General features: G+C 52.0%; 1 protein-coding gene across 3 annotated transcripts; it reads left to right on the top strand.

The window, feature by feature from the left end:
* Nucleotides 1-866: 866 nt before the first annotated feature.
* On the top strand, nt 867-22,992 carry TCOF1 (treacle ribosome biogenesis factor 1). Of its 3 annotated transcripts, XM_074915718.1 has the most exons (17): nt 867-1,012; nt 1,602-1,657; nt 4,396-4,538; nt 5,265-5,371; nt 5,651-5,996; nt 6,789-6,886; nt 7,325-7,549; nt 8,762-9,031; nt 13,740-13,914; nt 14,087-14,223; nt 16,773-17,010; nt 17,254-17,336; nt 18,082-18,310; nt 19,081-19,632; nt 21,272-21,372; nt 21,924-21,960; nt 22,416-22,992. In XM_074915718.1, the coding sequence occupies exons 1-16, from the start codon at nt 902-904 to the stop codon at nt 21,954-21,956; spliced, it is 2,904 nt and encodes a 967-aa protein (XP_074771819.1). In that variant the 5' UTR covers nt 867-901; the 3' UTR covers nt 21,957-21,960; nt 22,416-22,992. The 3 variants fall into 3 exon arrangements, with proteins under 3 accessions (XP_074771819.1, XP_074771820.1, XP_074771817.1); XM_074915719.1 differs by having other exon boundaries at nt 17,257-17,336; nt 21,924-22,992; XM_074915716.1 differs by having other exon boundaries at nt 21,924-22,992.
* Nucleotides 22,993-23,097: the final 105 nt, after the last annotated feature.

Below are 23,097 nucleotides of genomic sequence, written 5' to 3'. Positions count from 1 at the left end.
CAGACCTTGCACCTCTGGTCATCTCATAGCAGAGGCAGTCGCACTGGGACGCCATCACGGGCCAGCCACCCCGTCATGGCGTGTGCCACGGCCACGTTTCCACCAAGTATCAATGACTGTTTGTGCAGGGGGAGTTCAGTCCCAGAAAGGACTAGCTGGGTCTGCGTTTCATTTACAGGAGCTGTAAAACTGCCACCTGGCCAGTGGCTTTATGGCTTTGGATGATGCTGGTGTCAAAGACGTTTGGTCTAAGAGCCAGCTGGAGCCAAGCCAGTTTTATATTTAATCTTGCCTATAAATACAAATAAAGGGTCTGTATTTTGAGTGAGCAACAGGCGCACCACGGACATTATTAAACCCTCCAAAAATAAACCTCTAGCAAAGTGAAGGGAGCCAGATTTTTCCTGGAAAGTATCAGCACAGGGCAGGGGGGGTGGCAACAGGGCAGCCCCCCTGCAGCACGGCCCCTCTCCAACAGCTGCTCTGTGTCAGGAGCTCCATCCTCCCTGTCACTGTTTGCTTGTTTTAGCCCCTAAAATGCCTGAGCAGCTCCTCGGAGCAGCTTTAACACTACATCAGCCCTGAGGATTCATCCCGGGAGCGCTGTCAGGGTGAGGCCTCTGTCTTCACAGCTGGAAAAGCCAGCGGCCGCGGCTGAAACAGTCACCGCCCTGCCCCCCCCGGCGTCGGACAGCGGCCTGTGCTCCTCGCTGCCTCTCCCTTTGCCCCCACCGCTCTCCGAGGAGGGTGTAAGGGCCGCCACGTCCCAGGCGAGCCGCCGCCATGAGCAGACCCCTCCCCGACACTCCACTTCCCAGAGGGCCGCGCGGCGGAAGCGGATGTGACGTCACGGGCCGCGCAGCACGCGGCGCCCCCCAGGCTGCGCCGAGCGGGCCGGGCCATGGCGGCGGACGCCGGGGGGGGGCGGGAGCTGCTCGCCCTCATCCACCAGCACCTGCTCCGCGGCGGGTACGCCCGGGCGGCCCGCGAACTCCAGGCGCAGACCGGGCAGGTAACGGGCAGCAAGGCCCGGGCGGGGGGAGGAGGAGGCGGCGGGGCCTCGGGGGGGCGGCCTGGCCCCAGAGCCTGGGCCTCGGCGGGGCCTCGCGGGGAGACCCGGTGCCCCTTGCTCCCGAACCGCCCACCTGGGCCCGAACCGCCCATCTGGGCCCTCCTTGGGCCCGCGACTCCACGCAGGGCCGTAGCTCCGCGCTGGACCCACGTGCTGGCCCGGCCCCGAGTGAGTCCCCTCCACGGTGTCCGGGGGCTGCCCCAGCCCCTAGCTAGCCGGGGAGAGGGGCTGAGACTCGGCAGCCCACTGGGTAAAGTCGGCCCGTAGCAGGGGACCAGCTGCTCTCCGAACAGGCGCTGCTGCGGGTGAAGTCCCGCCGCTGCCGCCAAGGAGAGGACGCGGCCCCGGGTGCGGCGGGACGGCCGCCGGCGGGGAGCTGGGGGCTCGACTGGGAGGTGCGTCTGCGGGGAGGAGACGTTCCCGTTTTCCTGGGGATCCCTGGAGGGGCCTCTGCAGTCTCTGCTCGTGTCTGGTGGCCGCATCCTGAAACGGAGCTGAATCCTGACTTGTGTTTCTTCTGTTTTCACAGAAGTTGCTCCCTTCCCTCTCGGCCTCTCTCGAGGACATCTTCACCCACTGGGAAAAGTAAGTTGAAGGGTGAAATGACTGTCAAATAGATTCCAGACCGTGTTAACATCCAGGCTGTGTGGCACGTGTGATCTTTATTTGCTGGAATTTCCCGTTGTCAGAGTATTTCTGACGATAGCTGCTCAGCAGACTTTCTTCCTAGCCTCTGGTTTCAGGCCGATTCGTTTCAGATGTTGAGGATTACTTTGGTTTAAAATTTCCTGAGCTTGGAGAGAAGTTGTCACTCTAGTTTTGAGCAGCTGAATCTGTTCTTGCTGGTTGGGGTTAATACCAGCGTACGGAGTGGAGTACCGGCTCAGAGTCGTGCTTTACTGGCAAAAATATTTTCTACAGTTCTGTTTCACTTTCTCTTTAAAGCCACGTGCTTTGCAAGAGTCTTGACCCAAGAACTGAGAATTTGAGCAGATGCTGAAATGCCAAGGCTCTTACAGGGACTTAAACCTTGGCATAGATCATGTATCTTCTGACTCAGAGGAAGTCTCTCCGTTTCAGCCTGTCCTTTCAAGCCCTTACATGTTCAGCCTGACGCCTTCCCACGTAGTCATTTCACCGAGTACCCCACGTGCAGGTCTGCAGCATGAAGCCTTCCTGTCTGTGGGGTGTGGTGACGTTTGCACCCACCCTGTGCACCGCTCGCTGGGTCGCGATGCTGGAGCGCGAGGCTGTGGAGAGGCCTGATGGCAGCTGCAGAGCCGGGTTATTGGGGAATTGGTGGAGCTGGGCTTCTGTGCCCGTGTTGAAGAGCATTGGAGTGAGGGCATTCCTCAGCGTAGCCGTGTCAGCAGCCTCAGGAAGTGGATTCAAAGGTGTCTTCTGCCAGGAAACCTCATGCCTTGGTGCTACCCAGTTGTTGCTCTTGGGTCTCTGTGATTTTCTTACATGAGCAGGAGAAAGACTGGATCTAGGTGAGGATGTAGCAGTGTAGAAACAGGCTGGCAGTTCCTCCCTTGAACAATTTGTTGCTCTCTTAAGTATTGATGGTCACTTTTGGCTGTGCTAGTTCTGAGTGTTACAGCAAACCCTTCCACATGCTACTGCTTTTAAATCTGAGGAGGTGACAGGACACTTGTATCGTGTTTAATTCCTTTTTTTGCAGCATCACCCTTCTGTTGTGGTCCCATCCCACAAGTACGCCTTTTATTCCTGGTCGCCCTGAGTTTGGAGTCACAATGAGGGAGGTAGTGACCAGTAGTTTTGTTTATCAAGAAAGTACCCTGCCTAGCTGGAGTGCTCTTATGTGGGTGAGCTGTGATTCTTGCGTATTGTTGCTTTGTAGGCTTTTGGCCTGAAAATGCCTTTCCTCTGACTGTGCTGCAGCTTTTGACCATCTAACTGGGGCCATCCTTGCTGCTGTCCTTCAGAAATTCTTACAAAGTGAAATTTTTTTTTTTTGCAGTTGCTTAAGAGTAGCCTCCCTCCAGGGTTATGCGTAGCCTCTGAGGAACCTGGGAGCAGGTGAAAGGGTGCCTGAGTGCAGGGGGGAGTCTGGACCAGCTCAGCCCCAGGAGCACCCAGAGCCTTGCAGCCCTCAGATGCTCTGGAATGCTCTAGGGCATTGCTGTTTTCCCCCACACAGTATCCCTGAGCTCCTGGTCACTCAGGACAGATTTTCACAGCAGGCTCTGTTGTGCCACTGGGTCAGGAAGGCGCTGGAGTGTCATAGCTGCCTGTGTGGCATGCCCTATTATTTTATTAAAGGGATTATTACAGTAGTTCATGGTACTTTGTAATAGCAGATGTGCCTTCGGCCAAGCCTGCTTGCAAAAAACTTGCCGTTACAGCTATGCTACTGAAGCACTCATAATAAGCACAATCTTTACTGGCAAAATCATTAAACTAACTTTATTTTTAAATTAGATGAACTAATAAAATAAGCTAAACTGGCACAAAAGCAAGGGTTTTTTTCACCTCTGATAATTGTGGGTGTCTCAGGGCTTTTACCAACTTAGAAGTACTGCATGTGTGAATCACACACAGACATGTGCCCAGTCAGTGTTATCCTCGTAATAGAGCAAATGTATTGCCTGTGTTTTCATTTGAAAATTAATGATAGCTTTAGCCACGTCTGTTCTGATGGTACAGGTAGGATTCAGCGCCTGGAAGCATCTTTATCCAGCTTAATGTTTTAACCCAGTTGAACAGCTTAGGTGTTTAATGCTCATCTGTGGCCTTTTCTTCCTTTCTTTCAGCACGTTTTCTGTAGTTCCAGCCGCTTCCTTTCTTAAATCTCTCTGCAACCTGATTTTTCTGTCCTTTTGGCCTGTGAGCCCAAGTTCAAATGGCTTTTTCAGCCTTTAGATTTGCTTCTCCTGGTGTTGTGGAATATGAAGACCTTTTGGGGGATCACAGCCCTGGGGGTGCACTCACTGACTGTCTGGCTGCCTCCTGGAGGCTGAATTAGTTCTGTAGGATGCCTTTGCTCTGTGGTGAGCACCAGCCTGACTATAAGTTTTTCCTTCTCTGCTAAAGCAAAAAGGAGTCTGCTTAGGACACAAAAAATGACTGTGTTAGGTATCTCCTCTTAGTATTGCAGGGATATGTTGCCCTCAGGAGTTGCTTGAGGAGAACTGGAGGTGTCCCTTGCAGGTTAGAGAAGTATTTCTCCCTTAGGAGATGTGGAGGAATGACACTTTGTGTCCTTAGGCTGGAGCCTGACCTAAGAGTGAATGAATAATTGTGTTCCAATTTGTTCAAGATTTTTTTTCACCATTTTGACACAAATTCTATTCCCTCAGAACTCCCTCAAATTCCAGGAGAAGAAAGGTGAGTGATGAGGAGGCAGCCATCCCAGAAAAGATCAGAGTTCCTGATCCCGTGAGCAGTTCTGAGAGCTCAGAGAAAGAAGAGGATGAGAAAGAGAAGGCAAAAGCTGCAAATGGTAGGAGCCTTTCATCTCCCTGGAGTTGGCAGAGTAGGACTGGAAGCTTGTGTAGGAGCAGCCCAACTTGCTTGGCTAGAGAAAATTCTTGTAAAGTGATGGCTAGTCCCTCGTGCTCTTAGAAAAATAGGACAACTAATTTAGCACCCCCTTCTCATGTGAAGTTTCTGAGGAGCACAGATGTCTGCTGAAGCTAGAAAAAACCTGTTATGATTCATTGGGGAGGGATGTGTTGTTGCTTGGATGAAGCCTTGGGAACCTAACACTGCCCACTGTGGAGCACCTTCTAGTTGGTCCCAGGTGTGTGTTGGGCCAGCAAAGGCAGGCCTGTGCCACGGATGAAGGAAGGACTTATTAGTTGGTCTGGAAAGCCACTGCCCTCTGTCTGAGGTGGGCATCGATCCCTGGTGCAGCTGATGTGGGAGGCGTTGGCTTGCACAGTCTAACAAAAACCCATGTGTCTGATCCGTTTTGGCTCAGTCTCATCTGCTGTAGACCAGCCTGTGGAACCGTGCAGATCTTGGCAGGTTCCTTGTCTCGGTGGTGGGGAGAAGGATGGGGTGGAGGAACAAAGCACTCTCCTGTCATGAAGACAGTGTCAGTGGTGTTGGGGCAGGTGTGGAGATGGGACCCTGCCCTGCCTGCTGGGGCCTTCCTGCAAACCAGAGGCCACCTTGATGTGAGAAATGCACTCATGTGATTTCTCCGTGGCTCTCTCCTGTGCAGCAGCCAGCGTTTCCCTGGCCACAAACTCAGGGGTGAATGTAGAAAGCAGTGAAGATGATGACTCCTCATCAGAAGAGGACACACCAGCTGGAAAAGGTGCAGTTACGGTAAGGCAATTCTTCTCTCGGCTTTGAAGGCTGATAGTACTCTGAGGCCAGGACTGTCCCAGACTTGTTGGCATGTGTAGAATTGTGGACTGGGGTGGAATTTGTATTTAAATCACCCTCCTGTGCTGGCATAAGCCTTCTCTTAGATATCTGTCACCCAAGTGCTTCCCTAAAGAGCTCTATGGCTTGCCCAGCTGCCAGATTGCTGTTTAACATATATTCTGTCCAATTTAGCCCCTCATCTGTCTATAAACTTCTAATGTATTTTCCTTCCTGTAGGTGACACCAGCTGTGGTGAGCGGCAAAGCTGCCAACTCCCTGCATTCTCCTAACAAACCCACTGCCCCAGCGGACAAAGCGGTGACGCTCTCTGCTACAAACAGAACTGTGGTTTCAAATAAGCAGCAGCCCAGTGCACCAGCTGCATCTGCAGCTCCAGCCAAGGCTGGGCAGAAACTGCCCGGTCCTGGGAAGCCCGGACCTGCTGTGACAGCTGTGCCCAAAGTAGGTCAAAGCAAAGCACCAGTAACGACCAAAGTACCGGAAAGCTCCAGCAGCAGCTCCTCATCAGAGAGTGAGGAGGAAAAAGAGACGCCGACTGCGAAGGCCACAGCCCCCCAAGTGGGTAAGGAGCCTGCGGGGTGTTGTAAATGCATGCATGCTCCAGCTTCACTGGAATCAGGGGTGAACTGTGCCTTCAGTCTGTTTCTTTCGGCTCCCTTGCTGGAAAGCTCAGAGGGATGCTTGTTCCTTGGGGAGGCTGAAAGAATACTGCAATAGAGCCATCTCTGGAGCTCTGTAGGATGAATCCAGCATGCTTGCTCCCATTTCAAGCAGCAGATTCTGTGCTAAGATGTCTGTCTGGCAGCACCCAGCACTACGGGGTTGGAGATAACAGCGTAGCATATCTGGAGGAGATGCAGAACTAATACTGCAGATGCTTTCAGCTTTTTGGAAAGGCACTGCAGCATCTTCTCTTTATTCCTAATTGCAAAGTGATTGTTTGGGGGTTTTGAAGTCTTTAGGGAAATCTTTTACTGCTTTGAAGTATGTGTGTTTGGTGGGAGGGTGTGTGGTGAGGAATAGATCACTGAAGCTCTGTAAATGGTCCTTCTCTTGGCTCTTTTCCAGAGGAGGCCCAGCCAGGCTGGGTGCTCCTGCAGGGAGAATGTGTGACTGGGCAGCTCCAAGGATATCTCTTCCTGCACTCAGGGCAGTGGTGTCTGTGGGCCAACATTTGGAGAAGCCATCCCCAGCCAGGCCACTGATGCTTTCAGCAGGGCTAGGCCCTCTTCCCTGCAAATCCCCTTGGCCCTCTCTGCGGCTTGTTTTATTTTCCTTACTTCAAAAGCTGCATTAGCATCATTCTCTGGGAGCTTGGGGCAGCAGCTGTGACATTTCCTTGCTTGTGTTTCAGAGACAAAGCAGGCAGCTGGGGCTTCTGAGAGCAGCAGTGAGGAATCAAGTGATGAGACATCCTCTGAGGAGGAGGAGCTTGCAACTCCAGTGGTCCAGGTAACTTCTCCAACCCAGAGTCTTTTCTAGGAAATCAGTTCCCTTGAAGGAGAGAGGAAAAGCTGCAGTGCTATAGTCTGACAACACCCCTATCCCTGGGTGTGCAAGATCCCCAAACCCAAGGCCAGAGAAACACACTGTGTGGCTGAGAGCCCCGCTAACCCCAGCCAGCATCAACCATTCCATCCCTGTTCCTCCTAGTGCCTGAAGTTGAGGGAGATCCTTTGATCTGTAAGAGGTGATCAGTGTGCAACTCCACAGGTGTAGTCAGGCAGTCTGTGGAGAAGGTGACTTGCTTCAGATACTCAACAGCCCATGGGTCTGAACAAGCCTGTACTGGTCAAAGTTAGCAAGGTAGCTTTCTTTGAAACAGATTCCATGCAGTTGCAGTTCTTGGCTGGTTTCTTCTGAGATGTTACCTGATTCTCCTGTTCCCAGGCAAAACCAGCTGTGAAAACAGTGCAGGTTAATGCAGCACCTGTGGAAAGTGCACCTGCTGCTACAGTGTCCCTCAAGAAGAATGCAGTGAGGCAAACAGCACTGCTACCAAACCAGGCCAAACCCCCATCCACAACAGTTCCTGGGGCTGCAAAGCCTGATGACACCTCAGAGAGCAGCGACTCATCAGACAGCGAAGATGAGGAGACTCCTTCAGTAACTCAGGTGTGTCTATCCGAGACCCTGTCTCTCCTTGCATGCCTCTCCAGGGCTAGGAATCGCAGTGAAAAGAAAACTTTATAAATGCATGTAGCGTGTAACAGAGTCATGCTGGGGTTGGAAGGAAAGATTTGTTGTGGTTTAAACGTGGTTGGCAGCCAAACACCACGAAGCTGCTCATTCACCCTCTCCCTGCCTGGGGGCTAAAATTGGAGGGGTAAAGGGAGATTGTAGGTTGAGATAAAAGCAGATGAGTAATTATAATAAAATAAAACTAACAATAATAGAAAGTACAAATGGTTAATGCACAAGGCGATTGATTGCCACCCGCTGACTGATAGCCAGCCTGTTCCCAGCTAGCAATCCTGAAATACCAGGATCCCACAATCACAATCCCAGAAGAGAGGGAGAACTCCCTCCTTCCTGGCTGCTCCTCTTTTATATACCGAGCATCATATTACATGATATGGAATATTTCATTGGCTAATTTGGGTCCATTGTTTTGGCTGTGCTACCTCCCAGCTTCTTGTACACCTGTGCACGGGCAGGACATGGGAGTTGGAGAGTCCTTGATCTTGTAACAACTGAAACCATCAGTGTATTATCAGCATTCTTCTCATACCAAATCCCATACTGAATCCAAAACACAGCACTCTTCTAGCTAATAGAAAGAAAAATTAACTCTACCCTAGCTAAAACCAGGATAGATATTTAAAGGCACCTCATATCTTTTTCTTTGAGCTTTAATCAAGCAATTGTACCTTTCTTAAACAACAACAACAAAAAACCCAAAACAAACAAAAAAAAAAACGAGAAAAAAATCTGTCAGTACTCTTACATAAAAAATCCCCACCAATTCTTTTCCCACCTGAAGAGGCAAATTGCAATGGTTGAATTTGCCTCTCTGCTATAAATTGCAATAAATAGGGTTTTAATTTGTTGGATTGTAGTGCAGCTTAGCTCCCCTGCTGTGGAGAGTGCAAAGTGCTGCAGTGTACCTCACAGGAGGGGACTGGTAGTATCAGCTTTCTCATCTTGGGAAACTATCCCTGTACAATTAAATGAGAGGTTGCCTTGTGTCCTGCCAGTTGCTAATCTTCCTTCAGCATTTGCCTTTCCCAGGGGGCTCTGAAATCTCCTCCCTTGACTACAGTCTGAGCAAATGAATTATGCTGCTGTGGGATTTGCCTTGTTTCATGCTGTTCTTGTCTTGTCCAGACAAAGGCACCACCAAAATCCTCCCAGGCCATCCCATGCACAGTGAAACCTACACCAGCAACATCACTGTCTGGCAGAGCAGCTTCAGGAAAAACACTTCCACTGCCCCAGGGGAAGCCAGCACCAAAATCAGCAGTGCCAAAGCAGGCCAAAAGCACACTGGGAAGGACTGCTGCTCCCACGAAGCCTGCTGAAAGTGCAAAGCCAGTGGAGAGCTCTGACTCCTCAGGCAGTGAAGAGGAGGATCTCCCTGTGCCTGTCAGCCAGAAGGTAGGTGATACTGCATTCAGCTCAGTGCGAAGGGATGGGATAGGTAAGACAGTTGTTTAGCCCTTAAATGCTACTACTGATCTCCTGGAAACACCAGTAGCATGTAGTATGCTGTATCTTAGTTCCTCAGAGAAGGAAGATCTTTCTGCTTGGCAACAAGTGTAGCCTAACTGTTCTCACCCAGCCATACCAGAGGAGTGGGGGGGGTAATGTATTTGATACCAGGTGATTCACTCCACTCATGCCTTGCCCCTCTGGAGTGGGCCTTGTGTGTGGGGACACAGATAGCTTGGTCTTGGCTCTCCTGTGAGGGTTTTTTTTAGGCCTCTCTTGAGAGAAGGACCATGAACTCATGCTGGACTCAGGTGGCTGAACTTGTAAGGAAACAAATCCCTTCCTGAGAGCATCCTTAGGCACATTGTACAGAGACCTTCTGCATTGATGCTGAGCTGCAGGGCCCTTTGGGAAGTGCCCTGAAAGCAACGTTTTGGAGATGGCAGTGATTATCTGCAAGGGAGGAAGGGAAGCCGGGGGCAGAGCCTCACGTGTCCTTGCAAGGAGGCTCTTTGTCAACACATCCTTTCACTATTGACAGGCAGGAGCCGGAGAGGCTCTGCATTTTTGTCTTTATAGCCTTGGTCTGCTAGGGTGGGTGGAGGGGGACGCTTCTCTAACAGTTGGCTCCGTGCTGCTCTCTTCCTGCGTGATTATATGTGAAGATTCAGCACTGGGTGGCAGGAGCAGCTATTCTGATAGCTGTGCCACGGGGTCCTGCTGTAAGACTATCAAGACTTGCCCATTCTAGCAGGGTTGTAGGTGAAGGACATGCTGGGGTAGGCTTGTTTCCCCCCCAGTGTTGATTTGAAGCTGACAGCAGCGGGTAGCCATCTTGTTGATGGCTATTTAATCACTTCAGCATCTTCCCTCTTGCAAACAGGCAATTACCCCTCAACAGTCAGTCAGCAAGGAAGAGCTTGTCATCGAGAGAGCTCAATTTTTGCCAAACAGTCTGTTTCTTCCCTTGTTAGTAGCCTACAGGCAGGGACCATGAGCAAAGCCTGAAGATAAGGCTTAGCTGTGTCCAGAGTCCTGTCCTCCCAGTCAAACTCTTCTTAACTCATCCTCGCCATCTGCTACTTGGGCATATGCTAACTACTGACTTACTGTATCCTGCAACTTCCTCTGGCTTCTGTGCAAGATCCAAACAGATACAGAGCGTTGGAAGCTGCTTCATCTTTCCCTGTGGGGGTGGATTAGCACAATTAAAATGAACATCATGCCTAAATTGAACTGCTTAATTGGTATGTTTACCCCTGAAGACTCAGGAATATTTAGTCAAAGAAATTGACAAGGTGTTTGCATATTTTGGGGGGGAAGGATGGTGGTGGGGGACAGTCTGGACTGACCTTAAAGATGCTGTGAGCTGCTTTTCTTTTGGAACTGCTAATTCTGCTCTGCTTCCTCTTTCCCGGATGTTTTGGGCAAAGATGGCATGTGAGCCCTCTGTGGACAGACTTTGGCTTCTGCTTACCAGGACTGGGTGCCAGATGCACATGTGGGTGTGTGTTGGGAACCTGTGTCTTCCTTGAGCATCCCAGGAAAACCTGTGCTGGCTGCACTGGTGGAAGCTGTGCCTGCAAGTTTTTATCTTGGACCACAGACCCTGTGGGGAGAGGCCAAATCTCCCAAGAGATGGAGAGAGGATCTCTTTCCCTCCCTGAACCCTGTTCCTGTTCCCTTGCAGGTTCCAGCTGTACCTTTGCTGTGTCGTGATACAGCTGAGATAACTGGTCCCAGTCTTAAAACATTGATGGTGCTTGTTAAAAAAGTTCTCTTCACAGTTCAAACCCTAGGTTTCCAGAAGAGGAGTCTCAGACATTGAATCTTAGAAAAATAAATAATTTATTTAAGTGGTACAGCACCAGAATCAACTCAAGCTGGGTTCCTCCAGGGAGGGACCCTAAACAAAGAAATCCCTGGGCAATTATACCCTTACAGACTGTGCATCCCCCTTCATGCGATCTCCACATGCCTTTCACGTGCCCTTTGGTCCAGTGGTGATTCTGGCCTGAGATCTTCTGACACCTTCTGACTCCTCTTTGGATTTCTTCACTGTCTCCAGGCAGGTCTCTGTCTGGTTGCAGCTGCTGTTGGTGCTTCTTACCCTCATCTTCTGGTTCGCACTGGAGGCCTTGTTTTGCTTGAGTAGGTACAAGTTCGGTCGAAGTTCAGTAAATCTGGGTGAAAGTTTACAGCTTGTGGCCTAAGGCTTTGGCAAATCTAGCTCATGTGAAGTTAAGCAGACAGTGTATGAAATCGCACACGCAATGTTATAACTCTTAAGTGACTCCATTTAAAACTTACTTAGCTAAGCTAAATGACTTAATGTCTCTTAACAGTGCTTCCGCAGTGCACAGGCAGCACTGGAGTGTGATGGTTACAACGTGCTGAGCGCACGTGGCTCGGTGTTGTTTCCCCCTCTTGTCATGCAGCGCTGCATGATGCAAATGGACCCAGCAGAGTGGCAGATGGGTTGTGCGGGAGCTGAGTCATCACACTCGTACTGAGCCGCAGGCAGCTCCTGGTTTGGGGGCTGGAGAGAGAGCAGGAAAAATGATTTCCTCCTGAATGATTTTTCTCCTCTCAGAGTTACTTCATTACCTGTGATTCTTAAGTTGTCAGGATCTCTCTGCCTGCGTTACCCTGCTCCCTGGGTGTAACTCAGTCACGCTGCTGACTCAATCCCACCCAGGGCCGTGCCATAGGACATGGCAGCTGTCAGCCATCTGGCAGTGACAAAGATGAGGTGGATGGAGGGACCTTGGCCTCCTCCCAGGAAGATCTGAGGAGTCCCGAGGCTGTGTAAAGTTGGTTTCTCTGTGGATGCTGTTACGTTACTTCTGTGTCAGGCTGCCTCTGTACGGCAACTCTTTCCCAATATCTTGCCGCATTAGGAAACGAAGCAGCCCTTGTGCCATGCATCCAAGCAGAGGGAGAAGCCACTCCCGTTGCTGTGAAGGTCTCAAGAGTAGTGGGGGTCTGGTCGTGGTAGACTCTTCCTTGCACAGCAGTGCTTGGGACGAGAGGGAGAGGAGCAAGTGCATTCAAGTAGAGCGTGTGAATTCTTGCGTCTGCTTCAAGTAGTTCTCTTTCTTCAGCGTTGCAAATCTGGCCTCTCTCCTGGAGATAATGACTCACTGGTATCAAAACAAAACAGACAAGTGAGGTTTGCAATCCCCTTCTCCCAAAGCGCTTGTGGAGGTTTCTGTTTAAGCAGAGTCAAAATGTGCTTGGCTTGTTCAGAGAGCTGTTCTGTGATGGGATAAACATGCAGATGCTGTTGTCTGTTTAGTGTTTGGCTTGGAGATGATAAACACTGCCCCAGTGGCAGCCCTCGGTGGGGCTGTGCCAGGAAGCACCATAAGATCCATCCTCCCCAAGGCTGCTAGGCTGGTGCTCTCTGCTGCGGGCCAGCAGCAGCCCCTGGGTGAGGCAGCACTGTCGAAGTGGTCCTGGTCCTCTGCTGCAGGCCAAGAGGGTATTACTGTGTTACCAGCATGGCAGGGTTGGGAGAGGGGGCTGGCAGGGGCTCTGCAGCTGGGCAGTAGTCTCTCTCACCTTCTTGTGGGAGGCCTGGAGACGGAGTGCTGAAGCGGGCCGCTGTCACGTGCGGCTTGGATGGGGTCTGCCCGCCCTGGCAAGCGTGATGTACTCTTTGGCAGAGCAGCCCGGAGATGAGCGATGAGTGGAGTAAACTGAGTGGGCACAGAGCACTGTGAGCCTGGAGAATATCTGCGGGTGGTGAAGTTACCAGATCTCTCAGCAAGCGCTTCCTCTCCCTGTGCCACCACTAGCCTTCAGCAGCGGGCAGGAGGGGAGTCTGCAACCCCCAGCCCAAGTCCGGAGAGGGGCCATGAAGAGATCATCTCGCCTGGCAGTTGTGTGTCTGGTGCTGCAATAACTGTGGCTTCCTAGTCCTGACATCACCAGTTGCTCGGGCAGTGGCTCATGGCCTGTCCTGGGACATCAGAGTGTTGATGGGTGCTGTAGAAATGCACAGCCCAAGTGAGTTGCAGGGTTTTTCTGTTGTCTGGTGATTTCTAAAGTCTTGGACCTGTTGACAGATTAGTGTGTAAGGCAGGTCGTGGTCTGTCTCTGCCTGCCCTCTGTGTTCCCAAACACTTGTGACAGCCCTTGTGTCTACGTTGAGCTCTCCAGCAGCTCTAGGATGTAACTGCTCTGATACTGTCTCTGAATCTTGCAAGTGTTTCGGCACTCTTCCCAGCTCCTGCTGATTCCCCAGGCTGGGGGGAGGTCATGCTTAAATGAGAGGCTTTCTTGGCACGGGGGTCTCAGGCTTGCCGTGCTTCTCCTGCCCTCAGGCTCCTGTCCAGCCAGTGTCTCGGCCTCAATAAGGAATTGCTGTTACGAGTTTGAGCACTGTTAGCCCTGCATGCTCGTGTGGTAAAACACACTTGGGCTTCCTGTCAAAAGCATGTTGCTAAATGCAGTGATGCGTGTCTTCAGCAGCTCAGTCCGGGCAGTAACTGCAGCCCCTTCCAGTCTTGACACGCCAAGGATGAAGTGAGTCAGTAACAGCTGTGTTAGGGTAAAACAAAACCCAGCTTGAGCTGAAACTGCACTTAAACTCTTAAACAACACCTGTACTAATACCACATTTCTGGGCCTGTGTTTCTTTTTTGTTAAGAGATTAACAGAACAGCCTGGGCCTGTTTCCAACCTGAGCCAAGCTGCTAAAGCTGGGCCGCCTCAAAAAGCAGTGGGAAGCACCTTGAAAAGCCAGGCTTCAGAAAGTGGGAGCAGTGACTCGTCTGACAGTGAAGAGGAGTCCCCTGCGGCACAGACACAGCCTTCACAGGCTGGTAAGTCTCCTGGTAGTGGCCAGGATCTTTCACCTTCATCCTCATGGATTTCCTTCTCCTCCTTGCACATGGAATGGCCCAGCCTGTTGTGATAGATCCTGCTCTGGGCACCCACAGAGAGCAACTCTCCCATGGTGAAATCTTTCTCATTTCTCTTATGCTTTTGCTGCAGTAAAAAACAATACTGTGCCCCAGCCAATAAATGTGAAGAAGGCTCCAGGTCCAGCACCAGCCCCTCCAGCTGTGGACAGCAGTGATGATTCCAGTGAGGAGTCGGATTCAGAGGAGGAAATAGTCCCCCCTTCTCAGGTAAGGAGCCTCTGACCCGCTGAGTGCGGATGCTCAGTCCTGCACGCTCCAGAGATCTCAGGACTTGCGAGGTGGTAGTTGGGGGTGGCTGATGAGTGATGCAGAAAGGAGCTCTCCTGTTGGCTGGATCAGGTTTTCTTGGCAACATCCCTGGGTCTCGCTGACCCTGGCTCTGGGTGCATGTGTCGGCCGCAGCAAGCTTGCAGTGTGTGAGAGCAGTGGAGGGTGTGAATGTTTTGGCAGGAACATGAGTAGATGCACGAGCCCAGACCTCCTCTGGGACTCTGTCCCTTTTGCCCTGCTCCAGGGAGTTAGACTGGAAAAGCAGTCAAATCCTTGCAGCAGAGTCTTTCCATGAGCTGTGTATCTCTAAGGCAACCTGCCCCTGTGGTTCCTCCCAAACGCCTGGGTGTGGGGTGCAGCTGGAGCTCTCTGGACTCCCCCTCCACAAGTCTGATTAGGCTGGAAGGATCTGCCCTAAAGGGTAGCACAGTGGTCCTGCTGCTTTTCAGCTGGGGGAGCCAGCTCATTCCTTGGAGAAGGGAGGTCACCCCATATCTGCGCTGAGGGCACTGCCAGATGTCATTTTGCTGATCCCAAGTCTCCTCGTGTTGTGTCTCGTGGGGCCATGGCTGAGCTCTCTAGGGCCTGAGCTGCCTCGCTGCAAAGCTGTCTTGGGTGTCTCTGCACCTCGGCTGCAGTTTGAGCCTGAGGAACAAACCACGTGAAGAAGCGTTGACTGAGAGGAACGCATCTACTGTTCCTATGTGATCGTGGCTTGGCTGGTGCTCTGAGTCCAGGGCTTAGTGGCCAAGTGTGCTTCTTGTCCTGCACATGCACGTCCCCTCTCTGGCCAGTGCCCTTCCTCAGAGAGGGGGATTATGTGCACTCAAGGAAACCCTTCCCCAAATTGGCCTGAGGCTGTGGCCAGTGGAAAGGCCGTCCCCTCCAGCTGGTGGGCAGGCAGCCAGCCTGAGCAGTCCTTGATTAAAGCATGTTTATAGTACCAAGATTGTATAAAATAATGCAGTTGCTGTAACTTGAGCTTTGTGCAAAGACGGCTGAGAGCTCACGTTGGATTGGCGGCGCTCTGCATGGTGGAGCCTTGCTTTCCTTTCTGAAGGCCAGATGTTGTGTGAGGGAAATGTCAGCCCACAAAGGCCCAACTTGTCAGAGATCTGGAGAGGGAGGGCTGCTCACGTAGCCTCGTTTGTAACACAAACCAGGAGGCTGAGCACTCCTTCGTTGCTCCTGCTCCCTCCTCTGCTGGCATTTGTGTCTTAGACTTGATGTCAGTGTCTGATTTCCATGCCCCTGGCTCTTCTATTTTTAACCCCTGTTACATTTAGTTTGATGGGAGGTTTCAAATGTGAGGCAACAAAATTGTTTCTTGTTAATTTGTTCTCAAATCTGTGACTTGCCTGTGGACCTGAAGGCAGATTTGCCCTGTGGTTGGTGTCTTTGCTTTATCTCTGTTGCCAGTTAACTCTTTGTATGATTTTTAGAGTGTAGGAGGCATCCTGGAGTCCAAGTGTCCACTTTGCAAAAAGGTAGGGTTTGGAATTGCAGTTTTACTGGTGCTGCAGTGGGTAGGGATCTCACAGCCTACAAGCACATCGCATTTTGCCTGCCTGCCCTCAGAATGGGTGCCTTTGGGGCACTGAGGTAATGCTTTAGGCAATCCCTCACTTCTCTGCTCCTGGCTGTGCTAGAGGCTCATAGGAGACAGAGGTGGCCAGTAAAGGGAAAAAAAAACCCTCAAACCATAAGCCTTGGTGCTGTGCTGAAAATAATGGAAGGGCTCAGGAGTTAGTGGTGGGTCGGTGCTTCTGCCTCTTTTCCCTCCGAGGTGTGCACTGTCCTGATTTTCTTTCTCATCTATTTTAGAGTCTGTCCCAGCAGAACGTCAAAGCAACCAAGGTTTTGAGCGCAGGGGCTGCCAAGGCTAATGCCACACAGCCTTTGGGGAGGGGGATAAAAGCGCCTGCTGTCCCTCCAGTTAGCAGAGTGTGTGATTGCTCAGGCAGCCAGTCCTCGGAGCATGACGTGCTGGCGGGAGAGATAATGACGGAGGAGACTAAAGTGGGGAGCTTCCCTGGGGAGAGCAGGTAGATGGAGTCTGAGGCTGGTGCTGTGTCCCCGGCTGAGGGAGCATGTTTGTGGAGGAGGGAGAGAGGGGCTGCTCTGTTTTAACCACTGGTATAGTGCCATGGGGTGAGGCAGGTGAGCAGAGGGTAGCCCTGATACCTTTGCTGTTGCTGCCTCCCAGCTGGTTGGCTGGTTTCTTCCTCCTCTCACAATAGCAGTGCCCTGTATGGTCAGGAGTTGTCTGCCTGGCCACAGCTGCCTGCTTCATCTATGGGCGAGGCTGAGATGGGGTCTCTGCCCTCCACGAGAGGTTCTTGGGCTAACCGTGACACAAACGGGAGCAGTATGGCTGAAGAAGGGCCAAGGTGGTCCAAGCCCATCTGCTCTGGGCTACTTGTTACAGTTCACAGGCATCAGCAGTTATTTCTCTTTCCCGATGAATTTCATCTTCCTCTCCCTAGGCTCCCACTGCTCCTTGCCTAAAGCAAACGGTTCCTGTGGGAAAAGCTCCTCCAACCAACACTGCTGCCCCACCGGCTGCTTCGCTCCTGGTGAATCCCTCTGCCAAGTTGAAGCCAGACCTGCAGCCAGCGCAGGACACCCGGCTGAGCCAGGCCGCCCCGGCAGCGAAGGACTCGGACAGTAGCATCTCCTCGGACAGCAGCGAGGAGGAGGCACCCAAGCAGCCCCCCAAACCTGGTCAGTTCTCCCAAGAAGATGCTCTCAGTGCTGCTGGCCAGGCCAGGGAGGGGACAGCGTTTTGTTACCCCATGGGAGCTGTGTCACCTTCACGTGGTAGTTGGAGCAGGATTCCTCCTCTCCAGCTTGGCAGAGCGCTCCCCTTTCTTTGGAGGCCTTTTGGTGGCAATAACTGTGCTGGGTAGGTGAGCTCAGCCCCAGGAGCAGTGGTGGGTTTAATGGGATGAATCTCTGCTCTTCCAGCAGGCTTGCTGCAGAAACCAGGAGGGACGCAGCCAGCCCACAGCTCCTCCTCAGAGTCCAGTGAGGAGGAGGCAGCATCACAGGTACAGTACTGAGCAGGCTGGGATCCTCTCAGGTCTTGCAACTGGCTCCTAAATAGGACAGAGAGAGGATTGATTTCTCAGCCATAGCAAACGGGTTGCTAAGTGGGTTTGCCAACACAGAAGTGGGGGCTCCCCAGTGCAGTGCTATGAGAGCGGGGCCTTCTGGTGGGGGCAGAGAGAGGCTTTTGAACCTGGAATGCTCCCCCAGGCAGCCGGGCCTTGGGTCCAGGGCTTGTGGTGCTTTCCTCAGGGGAAGGGATGGGAGGAGATGGTGCCTTGCAAGGGTTAAACCAGGAGAACGGATGCACAGTGCCAAGAGCAGCAGGACTTTTTTTTTCCCCACTTTTATTTGTAACTTAACCCGTGTCCAAGCCATTAAATTCCCTTTGTAAGTAACGTGCAGGGCGTGCAGCACATCTGCAGTGCATTAGCTGTGCTTGGGTGCATGCTAATAGCCAGGAGCCTCCCCCACGCCCGCTTTACTGGGCGAGAACAAAGACGGAACCTCTCACCATCAGGTCTTGCTGCTGTCGGCTCAGCCAGTGTCTGTCAGTGCTGGCCCCCTCTCCTGGCAGCCCTGGCCTATCTGCAGGGCTGGCTGAGGGGCGCAGGATTACTCCACAGGTGGCCAAAGGTGGGCCCTTCACTTGGAGAATGGGGGCAATAGCAGTAGAGACAGATCTGCCTGTCTGGTGGGTGAGAAGCTGCCCTGCTGTGACTCCTCAGTGCATCTGTGCTGTTTCAGTCTCTCCTCACAGGCTACCCGGGCGTCTCCAGGACTACAGCAGCACCCCAGGCACCAAAGACGGTTCCCCCCAAGCCTGTAGGCAAAGCAGGACAAGGAAAGGCAGCCACCACTGCTGCAAACTCCCTCGCCAAGGCCTCCGTGAAAGCAGCCCCAGCCAACAGCGACAGCAGCGACAGCAGCGACTCCGACACAGACGTCGACCAGGTGGCTGCAAACCACAAAGCAGGTGGGTCTCCTTTGGCATGGTCGGGAATCTGCTTGGCCCAGGAGCAAAGCCCTGCTGGCAGGGGAGGGTGGCAGTGGGACAGGGCCCTGTTCCCAGTGTGTCTGCGCCACAGCGCCCAGTCGCGTGGAGTGCTGCTGCCGTCTGCTGGCTTCCCTGGCCACGACACAGCCCTCTCCTCCTTGAACGCCCTTCTTGTGCTGGCTGGCTTGCGAGTCTGTGCTTTGTGGCTTTACCTCTTGCAAGTTCTGCTTTAACTGCAGTAATTAATGCAGTTGATGGGAGCAGGTAGGGCTCTCCCTGAAACTGATGCACGCTGCATTGGTGTGCTGCAGTAGTGATGGCTTCTATGGAAGATTTAAACACTGGCTGAAGAACATCTGCTATACAGTGCTGGTATTCAAGCCTCCCCATGGCCTTTCTGGGCTCTGTAGCATATCTGAAAGGCAGAGGATGGGAAGCAAGTGGGAAGACTTCTGGAGAAACGAAATGTCCTGCCATTTCCCTATTGCCCTGGTTTGTTCGCAAGTTGTTGGTCAAACATCCAAAGCTGTTGTGGCTGTTGTCACCCACTTCCCTCACCAGATACTTGATCTCAGGCTGAGGCATCTTTCTCAGGCTCTGCTGTAGTTGGGATGACCAGCAGGTTTTGCTCTTGGGGGGAGAAGTGGATGTTTCTCTTCAGATCCATGTTTCCATCCTCCAGTAACTCTGTGGTCTATGTAATGAACACTCTCTGAGTTGTCTTCTCTCTCTTGTCACTGTTTCTGCAGAAAACAACCCTCCTCCAAGGCAGGAAACCACAGGAGACTCCAACAAAGAGAAGGTGACAGGAAAAATGGAGCCAGGTCATGCCAGCCTCAAGCCTTCCCCACTCAAGAAAGCCCTGGCCGTGAAAGAGAATGATGTGGGGGCAAAAGGGGTGCAAGTGACCCCAGCGTCCATCCCCCAGTCAGAGGGGTCAAGCTCGGGGAGCGACACTGAGGTCACCACTGCTGCCAAAGTTCCTGCAGTGCAAACATTAGAAGGGTTGGAAGTGAAGAAGAAGAAGAAAAAGGAGAAAAAAGAAAAGAAGGAAAAGAAGAAAGCTTCCTCCACAGCAGACAAAGCTGCAAAAACATCTAAGAGCAAAGACAAAGAGAACAAGAAACAGAAAACATCTCAGAAGCGGAAACTTCCGGGAGAGGATGTGTCTGTTGGGCAGCCCAAGGAGAAGAAGTGGAAAGGGCAGGCTAACGAAGATGTACCCAAAAAGAAAAAGAAGAAAGCAGCTGGTGACCTGGAGAAGCTGCCAGGCAGCAAGGAAAAGAAAAAATCAGCTAAAAGTAAGCATCCCTCACTTAGGGCTGCATTTGCAATAGGTTCTTGCAGCTGATGCACATTCAGCCTCTGGTGCAGGGCCTTGTAAGTAGCACCCACTTTCCCGTTAGCTTCCTGCTTGGCTCCTTCCTTCTTGGTCCACCCCAAGCCAATGCCAGATTTTTAACACCCTACTTGACTGTTTTTCTGCAGTCTCAGCACCAGGTTGTGTTGCAGGCAGCAAGCTGGGCTCTCCTGCCCCTCTGTCCTGCGTCTGGCACAGTGAGAACTGTGTTAGTACTTGCACCAGTCCTTGCTGCTTGCAGAGCAAGCTGGTGTCCCTGTGCATCTTCTAGAGCATGACCTGTTTCTCCAGGGCTTTCTCCTTTCCTGACCTGTACCCTGGCTGGAAACAGCTATCTGGCTGAGGGCTGGCCAAGGGCTGAGGTGAGTCTGCGTTGAACCTCCCAAGGTCTCTTTGCCCTCCTCCCCTGGCCTGCCCACCTGTGCTGGGCTCGGGAGAGTTCTCACTAGTTGTAAGCCGTGAGGCCCGTGTTCTGTGCCCCGTGTGGTGCCCTGCTCTGAGTCTGCAGGGCAGAACCGCTCCGTTAACCCAGCCACCTGCCCTGGCTCCTCTGTGGCAAACACAGCACATGCTAGCGGAGAGCTAAGGTGAAATGTGGCTGAGAAGATCCCTGACATGCTGTGGCCATGCCAGAGGAAGCCCCGCCCTGACGTTTGCAGGGTTTTGTGTTACGCAGATCTTCCTGAACACGGCCCCTTGCTGCCAGCCTCTTTAAAAGAGATCAGCCTTGAAATCTGCGCTGTCATCTGCTGTGTCAGCCACTGCTGGTCCCCGCAGGGTGGCACTGCCCCTTCCTGACCCTGCCTCATCAGTGTCTGTGCTGCACCATGGCAAGCAGCTCATTCCAGAGATTTGACTCAGGGCTATTACTGCTGCTTCCAGTCTCCTGGAGGAAGAGGAGGATGGTACCAGCCTCCTGCTCTTTGCTCCCAACTGAGTGTTTCCTGCCCCTCTTGTCTGCACACCTCTCTAATGCTCTGTCTGTCTGCTGTCCTAATGCAAAAGCAATTTTTTTTTGCAGTGCAGACTGCATTTGCAAATCAGAGCTGGTTCTGGGCTATATCTTGTAGGATTTTTATTTTTTTTTTTTTTAAAGGGGGGAGATGGAATGGGTGGACCAGATCTGTTGGGGTTTCTGTTCCACAGAGCCCTTGTGTGGGCTGTTGCACGGGGGTGAGCTGGAGCCTTTTGGAGCAGTTGTGCTGAGCTGAACCTTGTGTCCATCCTGTGTTAGTAGCTCCCCTTGCTTTGATTGCTGGCATGTGCCCAGCTACTCCAGCGCTGAAGCAGTTTCTTGGAGTGGGTGGGCAGCAGGAGGTGGAAAGGGGATCCTGTGTAATTCTGCCCACACATGTGCATGGGTGGTGGGATCAAACTGCTCTGGCTTAGAGGTACTAGAGAAACAGCCTTGGGTGCAGCTGCCCTGAGGGCTCTGCCCTCACCCGGTTGCTGCTCTGGAAAGCTTGCTTAGGTTTGGATGTGATCAGAAACTTACTGGAGATGCTTCTACTACTCTGCTCCATCTCAGGCTAGCAGTACCAGACTCCCTTTCTTAGCTGACTTTTATTTCCTTCTCCCAGAAAAAAAGACTGGAAAAGAAAAGAAGAAGAGCAAAAAGGTTTCTTCAGAAGGGGACCCTGTAGCAGATGGCTCTGCTGAGGTTCACAAGAAGAAAAAGAAGGTATATGCGAGACCCTGGGATGGGGTACTGTGGGGAGAGCTGTTCTGAACTGCGGTTGTGATGCTCATCCCTGCAGCATGCCAGGCTGGGAGGAACGGAACAGTGTCCTGGCCTTGCTGGCAGCCCAGAGGAGGCTGCAGTTAATTGTGGCTACTCTTGAGACACCTTGACCTTTGGTCGGTTTGGGACTGGGGAAGCTTGAAAGGTTCGTTCCTGTATCACTTCCCCAGGAGAGATCCCTTTCCCTGGAAGTGTCAAACCCAGGGCTCCTTTTGGTGGCAGAGAACCTGCCCAAGGAGTAAGTGCTCTTCAGCTGTCTGTTGATCTAGTTGTTTCCAGCAGAAGCTGGAGCTCCTGAGGACTTGGCAGGCTACTGCATCCCATCCCAAGGGCTAGGAAGGGGGGCAGAGGGAGACTCAGACTATAGGATGTTTCTTGTAATGGGTATGTCCTTGTAGAGACGGTAGCCAAGAAGCCTCTGTGGCTTTGTTGGGTCCTTCATGTTTGTGGTGCAGATGATACTGATTTATTTTTCACTCTTTTCTTTTTAGAAGAAGAAAACAGCTGAGCCTGAAGGATTGTGAGAAGGTACATGGCCTGTGGGGACTATCAGTTGGTACCTCTGAACGGCAGTAACCTTGACCAAATTCAGTACTCCTGGGCTGGTCTTGAGAAGACAATGTGCCCTCTAAATGGTCCCTGAGTCAGCCTGGCCTTAGATTAGAGGGCCAGGGAGCGGAGTGGTGTAAGGAAAGCTACGCAGCAGCGTGCTGGCTTCTCTGGATGTGTTTGACCTCAACTCTTTAGCTGCTGAGAACTGGATGTCCAGCCTGGATGTTGCTGTCCTCTGTCATCAGCAGAGATAAGCGGCCTGTGTCTGTCTGTCGCTGCTGACCACAGGGAGCTCGGAGAAGTAGTGTGGAGTCGATGGTGATGTTGTAGCCACCTGGAAGTGGACCAGATGACTCTGCCCTTGCTCTGCTCAGCTGTAAGGCTGTTCTCCTCCTCCCCATCCCTAACTTTTTTAACTCCTCTCCCCAAAGGTACCGCATCTCTGTGATTAAGGATTTATGGGTGAAGATCAAACAGAAGAGAGAAAAAGAAAGCTCATCAGGAGAATTCCAACCTTCTTTTAAAAATAATAATTTATAACTTCTTTTAACTGTGACTTTTAGAGCAGAGCAGTGTAACCTTCTGCCTCCTTGTGCCCAGCTGGGGCCCAGAGACATGTTTATTGCCCCTCCCGACGGTTTGCCTCTTGCACAAGAACTGAACTGAAGGAGGCAGTTTGACCAGAGAAGAGCCAGCTTACCTAAACTGCTTTCCTCCTAGTTGACACTCAGCCATCCTTCTCTTTCTCATCACAGAGCTATATTTTTAAGAGAAACTTTTACTTTTTTTTTTTTTTTCTTTCCTCTTCTGTGATTTGTGGTGTCAGTCCTTTTGCTACTATGGAAGAGAGCTCTTGGGTTTACTTTTTATTCTAACACTGATGGAAGTAATTACCATGTCCCTCGAGTTGCACTGAACAGCTGTGTCCAGCAGCTGTTCTCAGCCAAGGCGGTGTAATTTTTTGTGGATTTTTTTTATGGAATACAAAATTAAAACAGAATAGTGAGACTTTGCTTCAGCTGCTTTCAAAGGAAGGGAGGTGACCAAGGCCAGGCAAGGGAGGCAGGGCAGGCACTGGGGCTGAGCCTGGGGCAGGGCTCAGCTGTCTCAGGA

The sequence above is a fragment of the Athene noctua genome, chromosome 12, assembly GCF_965140245.1.
Source record: "Athene noctua chromosome 12, bAthNoc1.hap1.1, whole genome shotgun sequence".
NCBI classification, from domain to species: domain Eukaryota; kingdom Metazoa; phylum Chordata; class Aves; order Strigiformes; family Strigidae; genus Athene; species Athene noctua.
This window is presented reverse-complemented; position numbering and strand designations above follow the sequence as displayed.

What these genes read in the sequence shown, in the direction of transcription:
- TCOF1 (XM_074915718.1), top strand. Translation starts at nt 902, where the DNA reads ATGGCGGCGGACGCCGGGGGGGGGCGGGAGCTGCTCGCCCTCATCCAC. An exon ending in AAATAGTCCCCCCTTCTCAG is followed by an intron (nt 14,224 to 16,772) that starts GTAAGGAGCCTC and finishes TCCTCTCCCTAG; the next exon opens with GCTCCCACTGCTCCTTGCCT. An exon ending in CAAGCAGCCCCCCAAACCTG is followed by an intron (nt 17,011 to 17,253) that starts GTCAGTTCTCCC and finishes CTGCTCTTCCAG; the next exon opens with CAGGCTTGCTGCAGAAACCA.